The 25,392-nt window shown below is 35.9% G+C and overlaps 1 protein-coding gene across 1 annotated transcript in view; it reads left to right on the forward strand.

The window, feature by feature from the left end:
• Window positions 1–25,392, forward strand: part of SLC41A2 (solute carrier family 41 member 2) — a 48,177-nt gene that overhangs the window by 9,165 nt on the left and 13,620 nt on the right. Inside the window, exons 3-8 of the mRNA XM_027680439.1 lie at window positions 995–1,102; window positions 7,236–7,307; window positions 8,159–8,303; window positions 9,657–9,803; window positions 15,034–15,181; window positions 15,774–15,853. Coding sequence (XP_027536240.1) covers window positions 995–1,102; window positions 7,236–7,307; window positions 8,159–8,303; window positions 9,657–9,803; window positions 15,034–15,181; window positions 15,774–15,853 — 700 coding nt within the window. The remainder of the gene's footprint in view (window positions 1–994; window positions 1,103–7,235; window positions 7,308–8,158; window positions 8,304–9,656; window positions 9,804–15,033; window positions 15,182–15,773; window positions 15,854–25,392) is intronic.

Consider the following 25,392-nt stretch of genomic DNA (forward strand, 5'->3'; position numbering starts at 1 on the left):
GAGAGAGATGTGACACAAAGGTAAAAATTAATAGCTAGTGTCGGTACTATCTTTTTTCACCTTAAACTAAGCAGTAAACTTTGATGTCAGTAAAGCAGAATTTTGAATTGTGACAGAACATATTTTAAAAATGAAAATTGGAATACAACGAAGCATATTAAGCTTGTTTTTTACAAGCCCTTTCATATTATTCTTTCCCACTAATAAATACCCATGTAATTTCACATACAGGTAATTCTCAGATCTTGTTTACATTTGAGAATTGAATCTTTTTATTTTAATTAAAATAATAATTTAAATGGTTGCAAATCCATGAATACAAACACAATTTACAGTTTTGTTAGTTTAGTTGAAGTTGGTAAATGATTACAAATTAAATACATGGGTTGACGACATACAAAGTAGCACAGCATTTCAGTGCTGAAAACTTACTGCACAAAAAACTAAGAGAATTTGCTTTAAAAATCTGGGTTTTGGAAAACTGTACTCCTGTAAATTTCACACTTAGAGGTAAAAGAATAAAGACAAGCTTTCCAACAGGGAATTAGTTGTCGTATGAACAGAGTCTGTAAGTAAAAAAAGCTCACATAGTTTTATGTGAGGTTTCTACACAGCTGGAAGGGAAAAGATAAAATTATTATTGAAAATTAAGACCAGAATTCAAGAGCAGTCATAGTATCTGGTACTGTTTTAAAGTCATGAAAAAAACCCCTTCAAATTAATGACATCTTTTTTTAACTAGATTAGTTTTAAGGCCAGATTTTGTATCTCTTACTTATAGTCTTCTCATCTTTGAAATAGTAATATGCAATCATAAATCTATTTTATCTAAATAGGTAACAGTTCTGACTTCAGACTTTTAGATCTAAGATAAAAAGATTAAATATTTTTTTAAAGAGGATTAAGTTATGATTTACAGATTTTTTTGAATACTTTGTGGATGGTCTAAAGGGAATTTTTCAATTAGATATTTCCCACTGTATCCTTTATATAGCATTGGGATGTGTTCAAGAATGTTACTGAAGTCTTTATCTTGGTTCCTGCACTTCTTGGTCTCAAAGGAAATTTGGAAATGACCTTGGCATCCAGGCTGTCAACTGCTGTAAGTAACTTTCTCTTCCCCTTCACTTTTCAGATACATGTTTAAAATATTTCAAAATGGAAACAAATCTTTGGGTCACAAGTGTTTTATGTTTATGATTTCATCTGGCTGTTACAGGGCTGTTTAAATCTGTTATTAAGTTGGCAAAGTTAAAAAGGCAACCCTCTTCTCCACATATCAAAACTTTACTTCTGTAAAGTCTCTTCTGGTTCACCATTTAGAACAGATGAAGTAGATTTTTAAGATTTGCCTGTGTATTCTATAAGGCTGAGAGATATCTTTGGCTTTGAGAGAGTTTGAATAGGCTAATAAAATGTTTATGTTTTAAACACATTTTTCTAATGACCCCTTGAGTGACACCAAAATAAAGTATTGGTAACATTGCTATTCCAAACCTTTGTTGATCAAACTACAAGAAATGTTTTTTTTTAGCATTCTGGCTAAATAAATTTATTTATTTTTTGTTGTGGTCAGGTTGGGTTTTTTGTGTCACATTTTTTGTGTGTGTCAACACTATAACATAGCAGAACCAGTTTTTTTTCTATGTGCTTTCTTATGTATTTGTTGTAGTTCTTTTTTACATTTCAGGAGCTGTTCCACCTCTCCATTTTTTTAGCCTAAGCAAGCCATATTACCTTATCTTTTGTGTGTGTGTGAATAACTGTAGTGAATAGATTAGTCTAATAATGTGGCTAAACTATTTCTGATAGGTGAACTGCATCTCTCTCTAAGACACTGCATAATGCAGTGTTTCTGTTCTCCAGCAGGACCCCCACTCTCTGCCTGTTCCTGAATAATTTTTTCTAGAACATGTCTGGTCATAGGTACATGTAACTCCAGATGAGATTTTACTATGTCTTGTACAATATTGCTCTTGATACTTTCTAGGTTTATATGTATTTACGTGCCTAGAAGTGCCAGGTTTGGACCTCACAGTCACTTTGTGATCCATGACTGTGTCCTAGTATTTATGCTTTTGTTTATTTCCAGCTGTCACTCCCATCTTCTGGCAGAAATATGATTAGTCCATAAGTGCATGACCTTGCATTTCTACTGTTGAATTTCATCTGTTTTTGTTGCTGTAACCCTCAAGGACATTCAGTTTTTGTATGATATTACAATGCTTTGTACTGACAAGGTCTTTGAGTGTCCTATCATTAATAAACGTCATTGCCACATTATATTGAGTTGTTGCCCAAATGCACACTGTGATGGACGTAGCCTTGGCAGTCCTGTGAAGGTTTGCTTGTGTCATGCCCATTATAGCACTTGATTACTTTCCTTTGTGAGAATTGATGTGTTTTGTTGTATCTTTATCAATGTCAGCCTTAGCTATTTAGTCTTGTTTTCTGTTTGATTTTATTACTCTTACTTTTCTGAATATTCTTACTGTTCTTAACAATATTTTATGTTTAAGCCTTACTGCCTTTACTGTCAGGCATGAATGCTTTTACCTTTTACCTGACCTTTTTTATTTTGTTGACCTGTTGCTTAATTTGTTTCTGACTGGTACAGTTCATGACCTGAGGATTGAAAGTGCTTGTATTACATAGTGAAAAATACACCAAGTTCAAGGTCTACCAGTGCCTTAGTGAAGGCTATAAAAAAAGAGGGTCAGAATCAGCTTCACCGCTTCTGTTTCAGTTAATGTGATCTTTAATTCTTTGTCTCAGTTCAGCTTATGACCTTGGCCAAGTCACAATCTAGAACTTCTCTGGGTCAATCAGTGGCTGAATTCTCCATCCTTACCATCCTCATCTCATTTGTGAACATCACTGTTCTCAGGGGACATTTGGAAAAAGGACCATGCAGACCCTTTTTCTGCACTGGGACTCCTGACCTCAGTTCTTATTATCCACCAACTGTTACCAAAGCAGGAGCTGATTCCCCTCTTGCAGATAAACACAAATAAAAGATACTGGAGTTTCCATGACACAGGCTGCATGTCTGGTGGTAAACTAAAGTTGGCATAATGAGTTTCAGGCCACTCCCCTCAGCCCAAAATGGCATTCCTAAGAGTATCCCAGTAACTTGATAACATGATCTGTACCTTAAGGGTGCACTAAATGTTTTCCTTGTACATCTTGAATGTGGTTTTTCAGAGCCAATTTGGCCATTTGAACGCCAAGCTCCTACCAAGAATCAATTCAATACCGAGAAGACTTAGTTTGAGGAGTGTTACAAGTGCCACTTACCACTGTCATTAAGTCTCATCAAGACATAAATCAGTTGATGCTTCAAAAGTTTTTATTCAAGCATGCCGTGAAGGTTTCCTGTCATCTCAGTACCAGAAATTGTCATACATCTGTTTTGGCCAAATCAGGTTAGCCAGTTCTGTTCACATCCTTCTACCATGAGGGTTAATTAACTGGCTAAGAAGAGATCAGTGAAGTGTATGTGTGTTCCAACACTGCTCTGTGGTGTGTGGGAGTTCAAATTTCTTTGGTGTTGCTCAATCACAGCACCACTGGCACCAAGCTACTTCCCAGCATTGCATCAACAGACTTGTGGGGGTTTTTTTGGTTATTGGATTGTTTGTTTTCTAATGCCTTGAATTTCCTTGTATGACCGGTTTTCTTCAGGAATCATGACAGACCACGGACTAAGTTACAAACGTGATTGAAATACTTTCCAGGACTTCCTTAGTCATAAGTTCATTGGACATCCTTCACAGGGAGGAGGTAGAAGCTTGTTAGAGTTTGGTGAATGTTCTCTCTTTTGCCAGTGGTGGCTCTAATTTGTTCTTGCTAGTGAAGAGCTCATCAGTAAATATTATAGAGTGTGTGAGTGTATGTGTATGTGCACAACGCAGTGGAGGTTTAAGAGAACAATACTGTACAAAATAAGAACAGAATAGATCATTCATTATCCAGGTAATGCTAAGAAGATTATATTTAGATTTTTTATGTCAAAAAGAAAACAAAAAACAAAAATGAAAGGGAGAAGATTTTTATCTTGTAAAGAACCTTCCAGCTTTGTCTCCTGTGTCTTTTTTCAGATTCAGCACCAGCTGCAATGTGCACAGGTCTGTGACCTGGTGGATTGCCAGCCCCATTCCACCTAAGTGCTACTGCAAAGGCAAACAAATACACAAGAACTCTAATATTTCTAATAGTTAGTTAAAAAAATAAACAACAACCCAAAACCAAAGAAAAAAACCCAAACAAAATCCCCAAACTACAAACAAAAAAAGCCCCCAAGCTGTGGAGAACTGTTACAGGTAACTACTTCTAGGTTGGTGGCTTGGGCTTAGTTCCCAGATATTAATTTGAACTCCAGGGCAGTTACCTTCATTGCTCTGCTTCCCCAGGTTTTAAAAACAGGTGCTGTGTTATATTGTATCATTACTTACTGGAGAGTTTTGAAAACTCTAGACTACTAGACCTGCAATTTACATTCCATTTCTCTCAGAAAGAGGTTATTCTGACCTTTGCATTCTTCACATTGATTTCATTGACCCCCCTACTCTTTTTATCCACCCAGCCTTTGATCCCGTCATCCTCAACCTAGGTGAGAATGGAAGGAGAATATTAATTCTGAGTATATCTAAACAGTTATTTGGAGGCCAGTTGTATGATTAATATTTCCTACTCTAATTTGCACCTAAATTTGCACTAGCTGGCTCCCCACCGGACACTTTTCTTTAAATAAAAACAGGACCGTGCACCTGTGACTAGCTTAACCTTTTGTAGTGGGTTTCTGTGGCTGGGTTTTGATAGCGGGGGGGTACAGGAGGAAATTTCTAACTTGAGTTCAGCATTGGAGTTAATTCATACCCTGCTTGCTCACTTAGCTTAGAATTGCATCTGAATTTGTAGACATGTCAGTGCTTTTGGGGCTGTTAACTAATTATCTTTACTTCATTGTAATTATGTGGTCAGCCAAAAATTAGTGTCTTATTAGCAGGTTTCTGTTATCTGTAGTATATCTGGTTTCAAGTCTTGTCTGGTCACTTTAATTCATCTTGTTGCCCAAATTCCTACTTTAGCTGCTTCTTACTGATCACTCATTTTCCCATCTATTTTAGAATCAGTTATTTCACTAAATCTGTCTCCAGACCCTATTTTTCATCTACCTCAGGGCATAGTTTGGACTTCTCTTTGTTGTTAGTGTTAGCTCTTCATACACTGGCAATCTTACAGCCTGCTGTTTTTAAAACATTAATTTTTAATCCACAAGAAGTTACTTCATGTGTAGAATACAGACAACAAAGAGCAAACAAAGTGTTTCTGGAGTGGTACCTCTGTAAACCCTTCTCCCTCTGTCCACTGTTGTCCTGGCATAACTGTGTGAGGTACACTTAGGTCAGCTGCCCATTCGAGCACAATATTTATTTTATATTTTATAGTTTTGTGTTCCTCAGCTCTTAAGCTTTGTTCTGTTCTTTGGGTCATTCTCATTGTCTCAATTTACACTGTTGCCTTTTGTCCCTATTCCTTTTTCATTTTTTAAGAGAAAAAAACCTCAAACCAAGAAACAAACCAATGAAAAAAAACCTCCACCCACCAACCAACACCAAAACACCACTTATTCAGTCATTTCAGTCCTATAAACTTGTGCAGGCTCTTTTTTTGACCGTGTGTTATCAGGGTTAGGCATTAGCAGTATGACTTTACAAACATTTTGTTTAGGTCCATCTGTTTCACAGTATCACAATAAACTTCATCTTACTTTATGGAAATCTGCAGCTACAAGGAGTGCTCCTGCTCTTTCTCCCTTCCAAACCCTTAAAGCTGTTGTGCGTGGTTACATGGTTGCACGTGATGGACTAGGTAATTTTATAGAAGATAACCCCTTTTTGCTCCCTGAAAAAAAGTGTTTTCCATCAAACCAGGAAGGAAATTCATGTTGCCATGAACTCACTCACGGAGTTGGTCAGTCTGTTTCAAGAAAGAAAATGTGAACGTGTGCTGACAGTAGGGGAAAGAAGAACCGTGGCATTTGGCAGCAGCTCACTTTTAGGCTGGATTCAGCATTTTACGAGATTACTGTTTGAACGGGGATTTTTTGGATGCTTTTCCAAAACTTTTTCAAAGGAGAGAAAGAGTGAAGCTCTCCACAGCCTGTCCTTTTATTCATTTAGCATATATATTTAAGAAGGATGCAGAGGAGATTCTTATCTGCACTTCCTGAAACATTGTTGTCCTGTTTAAATTTAATGGATGTATTTGTGGAGTTTTGACTCTACTTTGAACACTATAAGATATTTATAATGTAGATTGAGATAAAGTATCTTAGTATATTTCTAAGTTTTTAAATTAGACTTTCATTTAATACTTTGTTCCATGCAAGTCCCTACTATCACAAAATGAAACAAAGTGGAAAAGAAATTGAATTGAAATCTATTGAAAAGAAATTATCAAAAGATGAAAAAGATATGTATGAAGACTTTCTGTGTTTTGAGAAGTATGTTATCTTATAAATTAATATTACATGGGAAAAAACCCACTAAAATTTATGCTCAAAATGTAAAAAATCATTCTGTTATCTCAAAAGGGAAGTTATTTTAAACATAGTCGTACTGCAGTGGTTTGTACTATTCGTCAGATCTTGTCCTCTAACTCAAAAAAAAAGAGTAAAAATAGGAAATACATTATGAAAGAGTATGTATGTACTTTTTATTTTCTTAGAATAATTTATTTGATGTCTTTCCAGCTACTACCTTAGTACTGGACTTATATAATTTGCAGTATCATAAGTCTCTGGCTGTATTGTATAAATGAAAAGTTAGAATGCTAAACAGTATTAGATTTTAGCATTTTTTATTTTCAGAATTTAAGGACCATAGAAACAAGTTCAGTCTAAAGGGATCTTCCAACCACTGATCTAATCACTGGTGGTACTTGGACATTCCTGGAATGTGAGGTGGCCAGTATATCTTGCACAGTAAGCTAATGTTAAACAAGTTACTATGTATAATTGCATCAAGTTTAGCCGCTTTTGAAAAGATACTCCAAATACAATTTAAAATCAAAAGCAATGTTTGACTTGGAAAAAATGTGGCTTGTTTTCAATAGAAATGTCTGTTTTATTGTATTAGCTGAATTATTTATGGGTTTCTGCCTTGTTAGTGCATTTTCGAGTAATAGAATTTTAAACTCCAAATTCTGAATTTCTTTTGTAATTTTGATAGGTAAATATTGGAAAAATGGATTCTCCCATTGAGAAATGGAACCTAATAATTGGCAATTTGGCCTTAAAACAGGTAAATATAATAGGTTTATTTGATTAAATCTTGTAAGTGAGCCAAGTTATTGAAAAAGTCAAATCACAAACATCAGTAAGTATGGAGAAGGATAGTGTTAATGGGAAACTAGCTCTGCCATGCTGGCTTATACTTACTGTACAATATTTGCTTGATTTTTTTTTTTTGTACAGTATTCCTCTTCTCTAAAACAATATGAGTTTCTATTTATTAGAAAAAGAGGTAAAGTATTATTTGTGACTGTACCAAGGGTATTTCCTTTTTAATTTTTTTTGAGAGAGGATCTGAGGATGATTAGAGAAAAATTTCAGATTTGGCAAAACCTTTTAAATTTGACCTTTCAAATGTTTCTAGTACTCTATTTGCATTGTATTCAGTTTTTAAAGAAACTATGTGATAGAGCTTTTGGATAACCAACAGTATTTTAAATAGCTGGGTCATTTGAGGAAAGGAGTGGTTGTTCTCCAAAACAACTATTTTTTAAGATTGAGAACTATTTCTTGTTCATATATTACAATATAACATGCTCAAAAAATCAGTGAAATATTTATTCTGTGACTTCACTGTTTTAAGGGATTTAGAAGCCTCTTTAGGCATTGGCCTCTCCTAAATCCTGAGCTCCTCTTCCTGATTTTACTTTTGCTATTCTGGAGTCTCTAAAATGCTGTAAATGCTGTGGCCTAAGATTTTTATTCTTCATCATCTAAGGTTGTCATCATCTCTACAAAATGGATGAGCATGCTCCTTTTATACCTTGCATGTAAATGTAGATAGAAGGAAAGAATTATTCTGTAGTCCTCCCGAGTCTATCAATTATTTTAGGAATTGTTCACCTTCTTTTTCTTTTCCAGGTTCAGGCAACAGTAGTTGGTTTTCTGGCAGCAGTGGCAGCAGTTATATTGGGCTGGATTCCAGAGGGCAAATACCGCTTTGATCACTCAGTACTTTTGTGTTCTAGCAGCGTAGCAACTGCCTTCATAGCTTCTCTTTTACAAGGTAAGTGAAGTATATGTGTTACTTTTTGCAGTTATTTAGTTTTCTGTGGATGCTGCATGTGTATTATGTTGCTATTCCTTAAAAATTTAAATCCAGTCAGGGATAATACATCTGAAAACCAGCAGAGATTAGGATGCCCTTTTGCAGTTTCCATATAGGTGGGCATATTACATTTCTCTTCTGTCATATTCTTTCAAAAACTTTTGATTTTCATGACCTCCTGCGCATATCTAAACCAAAAAGTATAGGTTTTAGATTTTACCCGATGAAGAACTTTTCCCAGTGCTTTCTATATTTATTAATGTACAAAATGTAGTCTTAGTTCTAAGCAGGTAAAACTTATTTATAATTAAACTTAAGCGAGCCTGGATGTTAGCTTAGCTGAATTCAAAGTTCCAGGTTGCCTGTGCTGCTTATGTGTTACTTTGTGCTCTGCTTTGTATCTGAAGTAAACAAATTGGCTCATTATTTGAAGAGTTTGGGCCAGGTTCAAGTCCCACTATACAAACGGTGCCAGTGTCTGTTTGGAGCAATATGGCATGATAAATTTAATCTTCTCTTCCTTGTTGTCAGGAAACATTTGACTGTAAAGGACTGTTCTTTTGGACATAAAGGGGAAGAGGAAAGTCCCTCTACTTGTGACATGTTCTTACTGAAAATACGTAGTCAATAGTCTTAAGAATAGTAGGTCAAGTAAAATGGGTAACTTCCTTGTTTTACTAATTTGATATGGTTACTTATGAGAGAATTACAAAACTGTTATAGTTTTGTGTGGAATTAAGAGCACACATTTGTGACTACAAAGCCATTGAGTTTGATCATGTGCAGAATTAAGGGCAGCAAGAGAACTTTTCCACTTCTCATGTATGATTTGGGCATGAAGAGAAACTTTCGTTGTTTTCTGGTGGTGGGCCAGTACAGGAAATTGCTGTCTAAGCTTCGTTTTCCTACACGTGAAATAGGTGCTCTTGAAATACTGTGATCCTACAAGATCATTTCAGTTCTTTCTTTTGAGAATTTCATGGTGCATAATTCTTAAGGCAGTTTCTTGAAATTGAACTCCTGATGTAGCCTACAATACATAATATAACATAAAGGATAGTATACACAGTTGAAGCTCTTATGTATAATATATGATGAGAGGAAAGTTACTCAGGTTGTGCCAAAGACTGTTAATAACAATGTGAATTCTTTTTTTAGTAGCCACTTGGATTCTCTTAAAAGTTAGCTTTGCTGTTTAAGGAAAAAATAGAAACCAACACCTTTAATTTATTTTTTATCATGGTCTTGGAATTTTCTGTGGAATTAAAAGAGTGTATATGCTTACTGTACTGTCTTCTTTGCTGAATTTAGGGATAATAATGGTTGGAGTTATTGTTGGATCCAAGAAGACTGGTATTAATCCTGACAATGTTGCCACTCCTATAGCAGCAAGTTTTGGAGATCTTATCACTCTTGCTATACTAGCATGGATAAGTCAGGGTCTTTATAATTGCCTTGGTAAGTATGTTTCTAAGTGTGTATGACTCCCCAGAAACCTCTTTTGGGTTAAGAGGGTGGGGAAAAGGGCAGGGAGGGGAAGATTCAACAGACCTTTTAGTTTGACTGACTCTTTTGTTAACATTTATGCCATGGAATGGTAAATCTTAGAGTGGAACATTATGCCATGTTTTTTTATTTTTTTTTAATAAGATCATAGAAGTCACTAACCTGAACTTTGGCACAAGCTATGAATATTTGAAAGTCTTTGACGGTATCACATTCAATCTACATGTGAATTGCAAACTGCAGTTGCTGAATTTACTCTGCTTTCTTCGAGGGGAGTTATCTTCATCCAGGAATGTTTTCTTGAATGTCCACCCCTAAATCAAATATTTGCTTCCCTGAGTCCTTTTGAATCATTCTCCCCTTGCACTGAGGGGAAGGAGTTAAACTGGCTGTCTGGAGAGGCTGCTGGGAGAGGAGTTCTGCTTTGAGCATTTCTGTTTTAAGGTGTGGTTTTAGACACCATTCAAATATATTTTGACCTGCAGCTAGCTATGCCTGGAAATCAAAATAAAAATATATACAAGTACATATTCAAAGAAGTTAAGCCTAAATTTAGATAGATTTGGGATTAATAAGACTCTAAATTTGTGCAGACTATTGTGAGTTTCCTCTTGATTCTGTCCAAGTGCTTTCCAGCTCCCATCGCAAATACCTTCTTGTTTCCAATACCAGCTTCCAATACCAGTTTCCTCAGCTCTTTCCTGTTTCCCTCACAGTTTCCCTCCATGTCTCACTACTGTTCCCAGTACCTGTGCTTGATTTTATGTTTCCTTCTGCTTTTCAGTAAATGAAGTAACCACTTCCAGTTTCTCCAAATAATGTCCCAGCTGTCTTCTGTTTTGTTTGTTTTGTCTTATAAATTTGGTGACTCTTTTAAACATAAATATGCTTATTTAGCTGTAGCTTTCTTCAGAAGAGCAGTTCTGCTATGAAAGATGAAAAGATATATAACCACACTGAATAGCTTAGCTCCAGAGGGGAGGCCTTTGTTGACTGCTGACTACAGAGGGCAATGATCTAATCCAACGTCATGCAGAAATTCTGTCTGGCTTCTTCATGACAGCTTTTTACTGTTCTCTTACTTTCCCACTAATAGCTGTGAACAGGTGAATTACAAATAAATAGTTCCAAACTGATTATTCTTATTAATGACTTTTTACTTCAGTCTGCAGTTCTTCTGTTCTGGTAGTTATTTGCATGTTTATATACTCCCCTTGAAACTTTTTTCTCTGATTTCTACGACCTGTAGTATCGAAATCCTACTTTTTTAAAGGAAAGGAGCAGACCACTAACGAAGGTTCATAATCACAATGTCTGCTAAAATAAATATATAGTTATTATTGGAAGCAAGCTCACATGGTAACTTATGTAATAAAATGCTGGTTTGTCACAGAGGAGATGTGAGCTTGGAAAATGAGAATGAGTAACTCACAATTCAGTCTTTTTTCTTCCTGTTTCCTAATCTCCCCCATGAAGAAAAAAAAAAAACATTTTCTCACAGGAGGAGAAGAACGTTCAGAACCTTATCCAAAATTAAATCATTGCTGCAACTAACTCATTCCATAGAAACTGAAGTTTATTGTGCTTTAAAAGACATAACAGTAGATAATTACAGTGTAGTGTACTACAGGTCAAATATTGTTTTGTCTATAGTTTACCAGAGATGCTGATATCATCATGTATATTCTTTACAGCTGTGCTTATTGTTCAAGCCTTTTCGCATAAAAATTTGAGCTGTCCTGTGTAAGTAAGGCTTTAAAACTTAGTTGCATGTACTGGTATTTTAATAGTAGTTACATTATATGTAACTACATAGTTATATGTTCGGGTTTTTTTCAAGAAGTAAGTAATTACTAGTAATATCTCAATTTCTCCTATAACATGCTTTTCTTTTTAATCTCAAAAACCTAAACAAAAAACACTCAACCCCAAGAAGAAGATGAGGAAAGAAACCTGGACTTTTTTCTTCCTTTCACATATTTCCAGAGATTTACACCTCTGCTTACAGATGGCCTAATGTGTCTCAGAGGAATAAAAAAAGAAGTGGGACCAGTTTGAACTGATCCTTTGCTACTTTTACAGCTGTCATGACCACTCGAATTTTACTGTGCCACTGCAGTTGAAGAGCAGATCCCACACATTTAGGGGGAAGGATTAGCACATTCAAGTGTGTTTCTAACAGTTATTCCTAATTTTCTTTCTATAAGGTCTTCTGGAAATAATTCTCTTTTGGTGATGTATGAAATTATCTAGTTACTGCTAAAAGAACTGCTTCTGCTCTTTGTATTTTTTTTTTCAATTTCTTTGCATTTCTTTCTTTTAGGAAACAGAGAGTCTTTCTAAAGTAAGAACATGCCACAAAGCCCTTGGAAATGTGTTGTTTCCAAGATGTGTGTATTTGAACTATGAAATAGTTACAAGGACTAAAAGTATGGAGTAACTTCTGCCCTGGAGAAGTTTATAAAGAGTTTATAAAGTTGTGAGTGGCAGGGAAGAGGCATTCAGAAAATGATTAAGCAACAGAAAGAAAATTTTTTTACATAATACAGGAGTGGGATGTGAAACTTACTGCTGTGCTGTGTTAAGAGGACAAAAGTGCTTTAAGAAAACTCTTTGGATAAATTAATCAGAGAGGACAGATGCAGACAGAAATTTGAGTGATGAAATGCCTGATGCAAACAGCAGCAGGAGCTGGCAGGGCACACTGAAAGAAGCAACACTCAAAACCTGTCACCTTTCTTTTCTTCTCTCCATAACCTGAACTGTTGACCACAGTCAGACAAAGGATACTAGGCTAGATGAGAACTTTGGTCTCCTCCAGTGCAGATATTTGTATGTCCTTTCTGTTGTTTCCCTGCTTTCTCAATGCTTGAATAAGAAGCCCAGTGGGAATGTTGTAAGGAAACCCACAGTTTGTAGGTGAGTAACGAAGTTGGTGGGATTCACTTCTGACCTGTATTCAGAATTAACTGTTGTCCCCTATGATTTGTTAGCCTAACTACTCAAATGGTTTGAAACAAATGTTTAAGTTTATGGCTGCTCTCTGCATGGGACTAGGTGTTTTCAGACAAGACTGGAAGGAGGGAAATGATTTGTGTACAAGTTTTATGCACAAAGGTGTACAGACTTTGTTTTGATGCAATGCTTTATGGCATACCCAGGAGAGGCAGGGGAAAGGACTGTAGCATATTTACCTACACTAGGCCTGAATTAAACATCTTGTTTGGTCACTATCATGTATGTAATTTCTTAAAGGTTCGTCAGAGTGCTTTAAAAATAATGACAAAGCTCTCAAACACAGGGATTAAATAGTAGAAGGTTAGCAGTTCTTAGCAGTTCCCTAAACGGAGCCGTGTCTGTGAATCGTTGTTAAATAGCTGGGGGAAAGCACTAGAGGGCTCCCCAGGACCGTCACTGTGTCCTGGCACCTTTCCTCCAACAGAAGACGAGGAGTAGGAACTGGAATAGGAACACCCAGTATATTAAATTTGGAGGTCCTCGTTGACTGTCATTTGTCAGTAATGACCTGAAGACTTTGTTTAAAGCTTTCTTTTTTTTCCCCAGAATGTAGTTTAAATATATGCATTCGTTTCTCATGCATGTTGGATCCGGGTTGAGAAGACAAATTGTGTGATTCACATTATTATTTTCAGGTTCCTGTCAGTTGGTTTGAAGTAGTATATTTCCAGCTTACCTCTTATTTCTACCAGGGGCTGCATTATTTTCAGTGGCACAGTACATACCCTGTACAAGGATTAAAACATTAAACATCTGAGTTCTCTGAACTAGAATATTAATTTATATCACTGTTTACTAAAGGAATGAGGGCTTAAAGTAAACAAAGATCAGAACCTTGATTTTTCCTCTTCCCTCCTTCCTTTTTTAGTTTAACGTCACAGTCAGAAGTTCACTGAAGAGCTGAGTGCTTTTAGGTGTTTATCTTCTGCTGTGGGATAGTACAAATTCTATAGCAGAGACAGGTTGAGTGAGATTCCTTTTACCATGTAAGCTACCTGCTATAAATCTGTCAAAAATGGAGTAAAGTGAGCCCTAAAAGAGAGATCATTTTTTTCCTCTTCCCATTTTCCAACTATTGTAAAATATATTTGCTTCTTCTGTGAATTAAATATGAAGAGAAAGATAGCTACCCTTCCTTAAAAGATGCATCTCAAGATTAATCTTTTTAGACTGTTATAGTAAGGTGTTCTGCAAGTGGAGTCTCCCATAGCTCACTTGTGACAGATTCTGTAAGATAATTCTAAACTATTAATTGCTTTTACAGTTCTGTTTTTAATTCAGCTAAATAGACAGGCAGTAGAATTTGAAGTTCTGGTAGGGAGGGACCAACTGCCTTGCCTTAATTTTTTTCATCATTTTTGCCTTAAAAAACCTGGGCAGGGTGAATTTCAGTTGACTAGTTTAAAACTTGTAAACAGATACCTTATTATAATGATAGTCTTTTACCCTTGTTCAGCAGCATGGGGAGGATTGGTGGCCAGTTTATTTATTTATTGTTCCCTCTTGTGTGTTATAACAGAGAATCCCAATAAGGTGTTAGTATATTATCATAGTAGAAGGTTTTTTTAAAAAAATATTTTAAGCTCTGTCTGTGTCCTGTCCTTAGAGATCCCTCACTGTTGAGAGCCACTGGTGGTTTTTGTTTTTTTCAAGGAGACACAGCAGTATTACAGCACTGGAGTAGGTTTTATAATCCATTTTATGTCCAACTCAATTTAAAGGACTTGTATATAAAACCTATTATCTGTGCATTGGAAAGAAGGGTGTGTCCATATGCTATGAATTTGTGTATAAACAAAATGCATTTTCAGTATATTCAGTTTCTTTTTTTTTAATATGAGTCACAAGGCAATGTTTTATATTCCACAGACTTATTACACTTCTATCATAAAGTATCATACAAAAATTCTCTTCAAAATTTCTTCTTTGTACAGATAGTTCTGTCCTTGAGAAGATGGGAGACAACGATCACAGATGGCAGATGTTAAATACATTGTTCAGTGCAGTAGTTGACACTTTAGGTGCAGTAGTGATGAAGACTATTAAGATTCCTCAATTGTATGATATGGATTATAATTTATTTTATAGTTCTAATTTAGGAAAAATGTATAGGAATGTCTTGAAAGTAAAACAGGTTTGCTTTTTTTCTTTATTATTATTTTAGAGACATATTCCTATGTATCTCCTTTGGTTGGTGCGTTTTTTTTGGTTCTGACTCCGATGGGGATTGTCATAGCTGCCAAACACCCAGCTACCAGAACTGTCCTCCATTCAGGATGGGAGCCTGTTATAACTGCCATGATTATAAGCAGGTAAGTCTATTTGTCTTGCGTCACAGAAGCATCTTAATAGTCATCCTGCATCTCTGTATATCTTACTTAACACCTGGTTGTACTTAGAAGAAACATTTAAGGAGCCTCTAGAATTTAGAGTGTGATTAAACTTTAGTCTTCCCAAAATGAGGAAGTTACAAAGTTAAGTCACAGGTGGGACTGACTGGGGGAGCCAGCAGTAGCTGGGGACTAGTGATGGGTTGCTGTGTCTGTGATTGACAAGTGTGCCCTATCAAATGAGGGAAATGGTGAGCTACTCATCTCCTGCAGCTTCCAGTCAAGACTGTGCACTGATCTGACAGATTATTTAATCCAATGACAGTTACGAATCTGAAAAGTAGAGTGGCTGATATTCTGTGGTCTTTGTTATACGAGAAGTCAATTTTAATAAATAACTAACTACAGCGATGGTAGTCGGTAGCTCAGAATGAGGTAATGGCACAGGGGAAAGGTGAATTGAGGTGAAAATTGTGTCTTGAAGATGTTCTAAGACAGATTGCTCTGAAAAGTTTTTAAATACTAATTAATGGTCCTGCTTGCCTTATTCTAAATACTGTACTTTGTTTTTCAGTATTGGTGGCCTTATTCTGGACACAACTGTATCTGATCCTAACTTAGTTGGAATTGTTGTTTATACCCCAGTAATTAATGGTAAGACTCTGACAACATTATTTGCTACTATACATCAATTGATATACCTTGGTTTGAGAAACATCTATTACAGTAAATTTCTCTTGTGCTAATTAATATCTGGTATATTAATTTCAAGTTTTGATTTTGATGTCAACAGCTGTGTATTTGAACACCTGAGAAGTGCTTCCTAGTTTTACTACAACCATTAAAACATGATAGAGAATGTGAGAAGTAGAAATCTAAAATAGGCCTTAAGAAACTGAAAGTGGAAATATTGAAGTAACATATTCAAATATTAAATTATCAAATATTATATTGAAGCAGTTATGGCTGTGGAAAATTTATATAACATTTTATCTCAAGGGATTTTCTTCTGAACATCCAAGGACAAATTTTCAAAAGGGTAATTTGCTATTGATATGTAATTTATATAGATATAAGAACTAACAAGGATGCTACAGGCAAGTAAATAAATTTCTCAAGAAAAATGTGTGTTGTTTCCAATGCCTGACATGCACTTTGCAGGTGTGTAAGAATGCATTTGTGAAAATTTGGTCCTTGAATTAAGTGTTCTATCTTCTAACAATAAGAATAAGGCAAATTTTATGAGAACAGTTGATATCTTATACTGGTGCAGTTTGAAAATGCTTTTCTTTCCTACTACAGTAGGACAGGGTTGATACCTATTTAGTTTACAATAATTATAAACACCAGATCTGTTCCCACTGTATTGCTGCCTAGCTGTTCTTTCCCCACTTTGTATTTCTTCATTTGATTTCTTACATTAGTTTGCACGTATATGTAGTGTTCATTTTAAAACCATTTTGTCTGTTACCAAGATGATACTGTTTTGACTTAAACTAACCCTTGCAAATTCCATTAGTGCATGTTCTATTCTGTTTTCTAAGCTATGAATTAAATGAATTATGGCCACTTGTTTTCCACCTTGATAACAAGATGTTAATACGGTCACTGAATTTTAGTTTTGAACCACATTGGCCTGATATAATTAATTTTCCAGACATTATTAATGGAAATGTAATGTTGGATAGCACCTAAACATTTTGATAAGCTTTACTGTGGTTGGCAGTTAATATATCTATTGCTGCAACCATTAGGCAAGCTGTTCAGTTAGTGGGAGAAATTGTATTGTTTTGACAGAAGCCTGTTCTTGGCAAATTCATGTTAGCTCATGTTTTACAGCTTTCATATCTTCTGGATGCTTCTAAATTGTCTTTTTAATAATTTGTTCTAGTTCTCATGTAGGAACATAAATTTCACTGATATACAGGGTCTTGGTATCATCCTTTTTGATCCCCTTTAAAGATATATTTTCTGTTTTCTCCATTACAGCCCTCAGGTATTCTCTAACCTCCAAGATAATGAATTTGCAAAAATGATCACTAGTAATTCATGAATTGTTGATATAGCTCTCTAAGGACTAAATTTAACTTACCCCCAGGCCCTAGTACATATCAGTTTGTGATCAGGTATTATCATTTTTATGAAGGCAGTAGACTGAGTATTTCAGTCTTCAGTAGAGCATGTTGCTTGCTCTTCTTTCTCATTAAGGTCCTTTATTTTCTTTCTTCTTGCTTTTAACGTGAAACATTTCTGTGTTGCCACTCTTGTTCCTTGCTAACTGTAAATTCATTCTTACACTTAAGCCTTTATATTTCCTTGCCTTTGCCTTGCCTTTGTATTAAATCAAAATTGCAAGTACTTGCTCCTAACTTTTGTATGTTTCCATTTTGATTTCCAGATACCTGAAAGGCAGACATTTTTCTGCTTTACATCTGTTACTTTTCTTACAGTAGTCCTTTTTCAGTAACGCCCTGCATTTACCTCCTAAGAGGATTGGTTTTTCTTTTTAGGCAGGTGTACCCAAGCCAATACTCTTACCAGTGGTCCTGCTTTCTGTGGTGACATACCTTGATAACAAAAGCCAACAACTCTTTTCCACATAGGCTTCTTTTTCTACTCCAGTACAGTACCAAAATAATTCTGGATTTTCTCTATAGATTCCCTTATTCTAGACTTGTTACCTACAATGGATACAGGTCTTGTGGACACATGCCTTTTTCAAGGCCTTATGTACTTTCCAAATGTTGCAGTAATGATGGTCTTTTACCCTGCAGCAGTTATGGACTGCTCTTGTCAGTGGAATTAGGTATCCTATTGGATTGCCTGCCTATTTACATTTTACCTTTTTGTCATTTTTAGCTAATGACTGGACTTAAGTAAATAATTTTAATTGCTAAGAATGACAGCTTACTATTAACATGCCTCTAGAGGAAAGAGTAAATATACTGCTTTATTTCTTGTTTTCTTTCATATCTTTCATAAATTTATTGACAGAATTAAGGCAACGCACACACATTCTTTTGAACTGTCTTTATAGGAAAAGAACTAGCCAAAAGCTGTATAGCCCTGGATGTTGAGCTGATAGGTCAAAAGATCCTTGAAGAATTAGGCAGATGGAAGAGAGGGAAAGCTGGGGCAGGCAGGGAGAGAAAGAGTCTTTCCAGGAGACATGCTTGACTCAGAATTCTAAGGATAGAGGCATTTCTATTGGAAAATACAGAGAAAATATGTTCTGTGTAGAGGATACAGAATGGGCCTGGTTTATGGTACATCTCCTGGAAAAGGAAATTGTAGGTAGGTGATTTTTTTGGTTGTTGTTAGATTAGCCTCTCCTGGGTTTCATAATTCTACTGACACCTTTTGATATTGCTGGTCAGTACAGTGTAGTAAACTGGGGTTTAGGAAGTCTTTCAGTTAAAAAAGCACGTCTATTGACACTCATTTACTGACATAAAAGATGTGTGAAGTCACTTAACAGATGGCTTTTTAAATATTACTGTTGCAGAAAGTTTCCTTTAACAGTGCTTTTCTGGTCTTAGAATTCACATTGTAAGCCTGAGTAGCAATAGGAGCTGAGGGTTTTCCCCTCAAAATGCTTTTAAGATGCCTGTTTTTTTCCTCTTTTCTTAATGTTTGTTACTCCTATGGCATAGAGAACCTGAAAAAAACCCAAAAAACCAACAGGGAAGCCCGAAAGAAACGTTGTATTATATTAAGATTGTGTCCAGCCAAAATTTGATGACAGTGTAAATTTGTCCAGGATTTCAAGCTGTCACTATTTGTTTCAGTGCCAGTTTCCATATCTCAAAAACCTGAATAGTACGTACTACAGAGTTGTCAGTTGTTAGGCTTACCTTGTGCACCATTAAGCAGCCTTTGGCCAGGTCCTGTCTGGGTGGTTTGTGTATTCTTAGATGTGAGACAAGTTACTTTCATCATGTGTTACAGTGTGGAGCCATTAAATCTTTCAGTTTAAGAAATATTGGTCTGGAATTTGAGCAACCTCAGAGGTTCCTACCCCTATTAACAATAACTACAAATATTTTCCCAAAATATTAACGTACTTTTTAAGCAGGCAGGCATTTATAGTCCATTTTACTGCTGGTGGCCTGAAGTATTTCACAACCGCTTTTCCATTTTCCCACTTTTAAATGCATTTATTGAGATGAATAATTATTTTTTTATTCTATGGTTGGCTGGGTTAAATTGTATCTCTGCTTATTAAAAATAAATAAATCACTTTACTGTTTCAGCCACTGTGGCACTTACAAACTACTCGATACTTAGATGTCTGTTTGATGTACTGAAGTTCTGAATAAAATAGCTAAGCCCAAGAGTGGCTGGGCTTCAGTCTAGATACTCCAGTTGATCATTATGTTTCTAATGGAAGAGGTGGTTAAAACTTGCAAATCCTCTTACAGCATCACAGTGTGTTGAATTTGGTTCAGGAATTGCAATTTGCAAGAAACTGAGTTCCTTTGGCACAGAAAAAAGATAATACCTTAAAAAATTATATGCTTTTGAATATGCAACAGAAATGAACTATGTGCATTTACTGGATAGAGCCACTTTCAATTTTCATTGTGTGTTTAGACAAAACATTGTGAGATATCTTCTAAGTATTTGCATCTCATGAGTTACGGTGTGATAACCAACGTATCAGTAGACTTTACCCTACTTTTATGCATTTTGAAGAATGGAGGTTCTGCAAATTAATTCTGAAAACACTTGAAAATTGGAAATACTTTATATCAAAAAACTTGCCTTTGTAGGTGGTTCAGAGCAATACTCTAAGGGTAGCACAAACCAATTTTAGTATTTCTTGCTCTGTGGCTGTACGTATTTTAAAATTATTTGCTATCTGGAGGAAAGAAATGTAGATCAAAGAATATGAGAAAAATATATGAGAAAATTTAACACAAAACTTAATTAGTATCAGTTGTCTAGGAGATGAAAATTAAGCTTATGTAAGGGTAAATTGAATGACAGGCTTTCAGGTTTTTTGGAGAGATTTTGCTGTAAATTGTTTTGGAGAATAGGGAAAGAATATACCCAGAAACCATTCCTCCTCAAAAAATAAAATGCATTTTTTAATAGCTATGCATTTTAATCTCTTTTAGGGTAGTTGTACTTTGAGTTTTCCCACAACAGAGTAGTGCTTTCATTAGAATATAACAATTGTCTCAGACAGTTGAGCATCTGAAGTGCGTCTCTGTAAATTACAAGGGAAAACATTAATGTGCCTGTATGGCAGTAGAGCAATTTGGCTGAGCAGCAAAATAATTTTTCTGCATCCTGAATTAGAAAAAATGTGTTAGTCTCAGAAGGCACCTGTGCTCTACGTGAACTATTCAGCCTTTATTTTGGCGTGAATAAGGAGGAGGGCTTTGATTTTTGACATTTACTTCTGGCAGATTATTGGGTGATAGTTTCACTACTTTTTAGTTCCTAACCTGCATGTGTAAACCTGCATATTCAATACTATTATAGACGTGTACTCTTTCTTGGAAGTCTTACTTGTAAATTTTTTAGAAGTTCTCAGTAATCATTAGTTTTCACAACACAGTTATATCCAGTTATATTTTCATTTTTTGACTGTCAAAGAACAATTTTTTTATTAGGGATAGGAAATAACTGATTTATGAGTCAAATCAATCATAAAATGTAATACTTTGCCTATATAATGTTGTCTTAAAGACTTATCTTAATAAACACCCATATAGGAAAAGTTAATATTTTCCATCTATTTTCCCCCAAACATTTTTAAGTATTAAAAGGAATGCTACAAAGTAAAATGGAAGATAGAAGAAATACAGATGAAAAAACAACATAAATAGGTAGCTATTTAAAGTAGATTTCTAATATAAGTATTTCACTTGCATAAAACATAATTTTTTGAAATTAATGCTAGAGTCAGGACAAAAACTGATCTTGTATTTTCTGAAAGTTAATATGATTATTCAGAAATTTAGAGTTGTGGTCACCATTGTAACTGAGATTCTTTTGCTTCCTTTTTGTTTCATTTTTATGATGCTAATGATGAACAAAAAGGACTAATTGACAAAACTGATTGTCTTGAACTATGGATTGTGTTCAGGAGTGTGCAAAAGTGAAAATCTTCTTGACTTCCTTCTCTTGATAGATTTACAAGAAAAATTAATTTGGGGATTATGTTGGCCTAATTCTCTCGTTATGTAGATATTAATTGATTTTAGTCCCATTGCAGAGGCTGTGTTATAGGTGCTTGGGAACAACATGGTATTCTGTTACTGATTAATCTCTCTCCATAGAACTGGAGTTCTAGAAATCTTTAGTCTTAATGATTTGGTTTGTCTGTTCTTACACAATTATTTGTGTGCCCCATCATGCAACTGTTTATAGTCTTGTGAACATTTATGGCACTGGTCATTAAAGCTGAGTATGTTTGCTGAAACAGAGCTGGGAGGAAGAGGTGGATTTATTTTACTTCTTTCTAAAATCACAGGAGTATTTATGTTGGAGAACTTTTGAGATCTAGTCCAATGCCCTGCTTGAGCAGGGTCCAACAGAGCAGGTTGTCTAATACTGTGTCCAGTAGGGTTTTGAATATCTCCATAGATGAGACTCCACAATCCCTCTGGGCAGCCTGTTCCAGCATTTTACCACCTTCATCATAAAAAAACGAAAAAGGGTTTTTTTGTGTTTAGATGGAATATTTTGTGTTTCAGGTTTTTTTATTGCCTTTTGTCCTGTCAGTGGGTACTAGCAAGAAGAGTCTGGCTCCCTTGCCTTCATCCCTCATCTCAAGTATCTATACACATTCATAAGGTTCTCCTGATGAGCCTTCTGCAGGCTGAACAGTCACAGGTCTCTACCTCTCCTCATATAGAAGATGCTTCAGTCCCTGTGAGCCTGTGTTGGACTCACTCCAGTCAGTCTATTTCTTGTACTGGGCAGCTCAGAAATGGGCATGGTACTGCAGTTGTGGCCTCACCAGTGCAGAGTACAGGGCAAGCATTACCTCTTTTGGCATGCTGGTGATGCTTTTCCTAATGCAGCCCAGGATGCTCTTGACCTTTGCCATGAAGGTGGATAGCTGTGTCATGATCAACTTCTTGTTCTTCAGTACCCCCACGTCCTTCTCTGCAGACCTGCTTTGCAGCCTGTACTGGTGCATGGGGCTATTCCTACGCAGATGGAGGACTTTGCATTTCCTTTTGTTCAATTTAATGAGATTTCTCTTGACCCAACTCTCAAGCCTATCCAGTTCTTTCTGAATGGCAGTACAACCCTCTGGTTTATCAATTGCTCCTCCAAGTATTCCCTGGAAAAGTGTTTGTCAAAACACACAGTATAATTTCTGAGGTAAAAAACAGCCCAGTGTGTTACTGGGAGCAGTGAATGATCTCAGATTTATCCGTGTCATCAACACCCCTCCAGCTTCCCTTAACTTCTGGGTTGTTTTTACCTGTACTGAGGGTTATGAGATATGGATTTGCTTTGAAGTATTTTTTAAGATGCATTGATGTAAAGTACTTTTAATGTGGTTTTCCAAATAGCATGGTTACTTCTATTATTAGAAAAAAGTCCTTTTTCCAGATGATGATTAATAGAATCACGCCCGTAGGCCTGTTTGCAAATACGTGACATGGTTTTGGCTCTACTTTGAGTATGGTTTTTGTGCTTGTTAGACAAAAGAGCTGTGATAACAATTTTCAGAAGAAACATTCCTGCTTAGCCCTTAACTGCCTCGATAAAATGATGAGGTTTTCAATTTTCTTTAAAGGTTGTAAGTCAGCGTGACATTCTTCGCGCTTTAGCAGACAGCGACTCTTCTGCTTATTGACAAAGTAGCACTTTCATATTGAAGTTAAACACGTTTGCTGTTCTGAGAGGAATGAAGTAACAGTTGCTGGATTTTACTTTTGAAATAAATTGTTTTCCCGCGTTGTAGTTCTTACAAGAGTGAAAAGAAGCTAATGAAGTTAGTCTTTGCAAATTTAGTATTTGTTATGATGACTGCAATAGGAAAAGAAATTTCTGGATTAATTAATGTTCATGGAAACAGTCCTCATATATGTCTACAGAGATTTTAATAATATGAGCAGCTACAGAGCACGTGACCATTTTATGCATTCAGAAGATGTTGAGAAGCTACCAGTTTTGTGTATTGACATCTTGTCAACCTACACAGTTTTATCTGTGTTCTGTTTCTTGCAGGGATCTGATTAATCTGGTATAGCTGGGATGGTAACTTCACATGCACAGTTGCTGCTGTTACCAAACAAACTGAGTCTCTATACATATCAAAGTGATTCATTCAATGCAAGCACAGCTTTATTCTCTCCATTTTCCCTCTGCTTTCCACAGCATCATCATTCCTTTTCTGTGTCGCTGAGCTATTGGCTGAGCAGGAGGCATCATGCCTAGCTCCAAGCTAGGTGCTGACTGGCCAGCTGGCACACTTATGCCCTTAACTGTACAAGTCATATTACTGCCTTTGTCTCACTGAGGGCATGGGTTTGAATCTTTCCCTTTATGTACCTAGCCACTGTTTTCTTTTTTGGTAGCTCATTTAACTATACTTGGAGGTAGTTAGCATCTCTATTCTTGTGTCAGACATGGCTGAATTTGGCCCAAAGGTTTAAAAATTATTAGGAGAATTGGTAGTGAATAGGCAGAACTAAAGTGTCACTGCTGCTGCCCATCACAGTACATTGTAAGCTGGTTAAAAGTGGGTGTAATGCATTCTAAAAGTGCTTACGCTTTGCTATACCTGTGTCTTCTATGAGTTAAAATGATACCACTAATGCTAAATTTTTGAGACTCAGGCAAATGCAATTTAAAATAATTTTGCTTAACATACAAATATTGCATTTCCATTTAGCTAAAATAGATTATATATGTTCAACTTAGCTGTAATTAGTTACTCTTGAAATCACACTCCACACTGGATGTTTTGGTTCGCATGTCAGCTTCCTTTGCAGAGCAGATATCACTGCCTTTTACCGGTGTTCCATGGCTGGCCAGTTTGTTTTAGAATCACCTTTAAGGCTTTTCAGTAATTTTCTGTCAGCTACGTGAGCAATAGGGCTTGGGGTGTACGTTCTCTAAATGATGGTTATAAAAGTGAAAAGATTTGTGATTAATAGATGTCTATCAAAGGATCGACAACCAATCTTACACCTTCTTTCATAGACTTGTCCATGTCTCTGTTGCCCAGACAGTTTTTTTAAGCACCATTTCAAGTGGTCAAATTTCTGTTTTCCTTAATTCTTTTATTTCATTCAGTTTCCCTTGTTATTGACTAGGCAAAAAGTCCAGATTGTCTGTCATATCTCTGAGTGTCTGAGTTTGTTGAAGCAAATAATTATCAGTCACAAGAGGAAATCACATACATCCTAGGAAATACTTAAAATCTAGGGGGTTTGTGCCAACATGTTTTGCAGTTGCATTGCTACAAAACTCAAAACAGCCCTATTTACTTCCATCTTTTATTTGTTTTTGTAGTGCTATGAGAGATATAGTGAAGAATAGTTTACTATTTTTTTAATATTGCTTTGAATGTATCGGTTATTGCAGTTGTTAACCTGCTTGTAATTACCCAGATTGCCTTTATGTCTTCTTTTTTAGCAGAAATTGTTTCATATTTTGCAGTCATGGCACCATCCCCAGCTTTGTAGCTCTGTTAGGAAGCAGTTTTACATAACAGCTTTTTTATAATTCAGTCACAAAAATTATCTGATCCCCATCCAAATGTGGTGCATTGGTACTTAATTTTATTTTTGTCTCTCTTTCTGTATCTTATTCTCTTTACTCAGAAATCTCTAATTTATTGTTCTCGATGAAAGAACAGATTTTGGACCCTACTTAGATTGGTTTTAATCTGTTTAAACCTCTTTTGTAGTTTAGGTAAATCCCTTATTTGACTACTTTCTCTGGAAAAAAAAGCTACTGTTATTTTTATTTTCTTTGCAAACTCTGACACAACCTTTTGGTAGTTCATATCTTGCCCCTCTATCTCCTGACTGGGAACATGCATGTCCTGATTTGTATCTGAAGCTTGTTACTTAAAAAATCTACTTCCTTGTTAGATTCAGCCATTTACTGTCTTTAAGCAGTGGTGAGGCAGAAGTTCTTTGAGTTCTCAGTATTAGATCCCTGTGCTGACCACTCCATAGTCACCAAAAGAATTTGGGAAATAGTGTCTTCTG

Source organism: Neopelma chrysocephalum, unplaced genomic scaffold (assembly GCF_003984885.1).
Source record: "Neopelma chrysocephalum unplaced genomic scaffold, ASM398488v2 Primary Assembly neopelma1_59, whole genome shotgun sequence".
Lineage (NCBI taxonomy): Eukaryota > Metazoa > Chordata > Aves > Passeriformes > Pipridae > Neopelma > Neopelma chrysocephalum.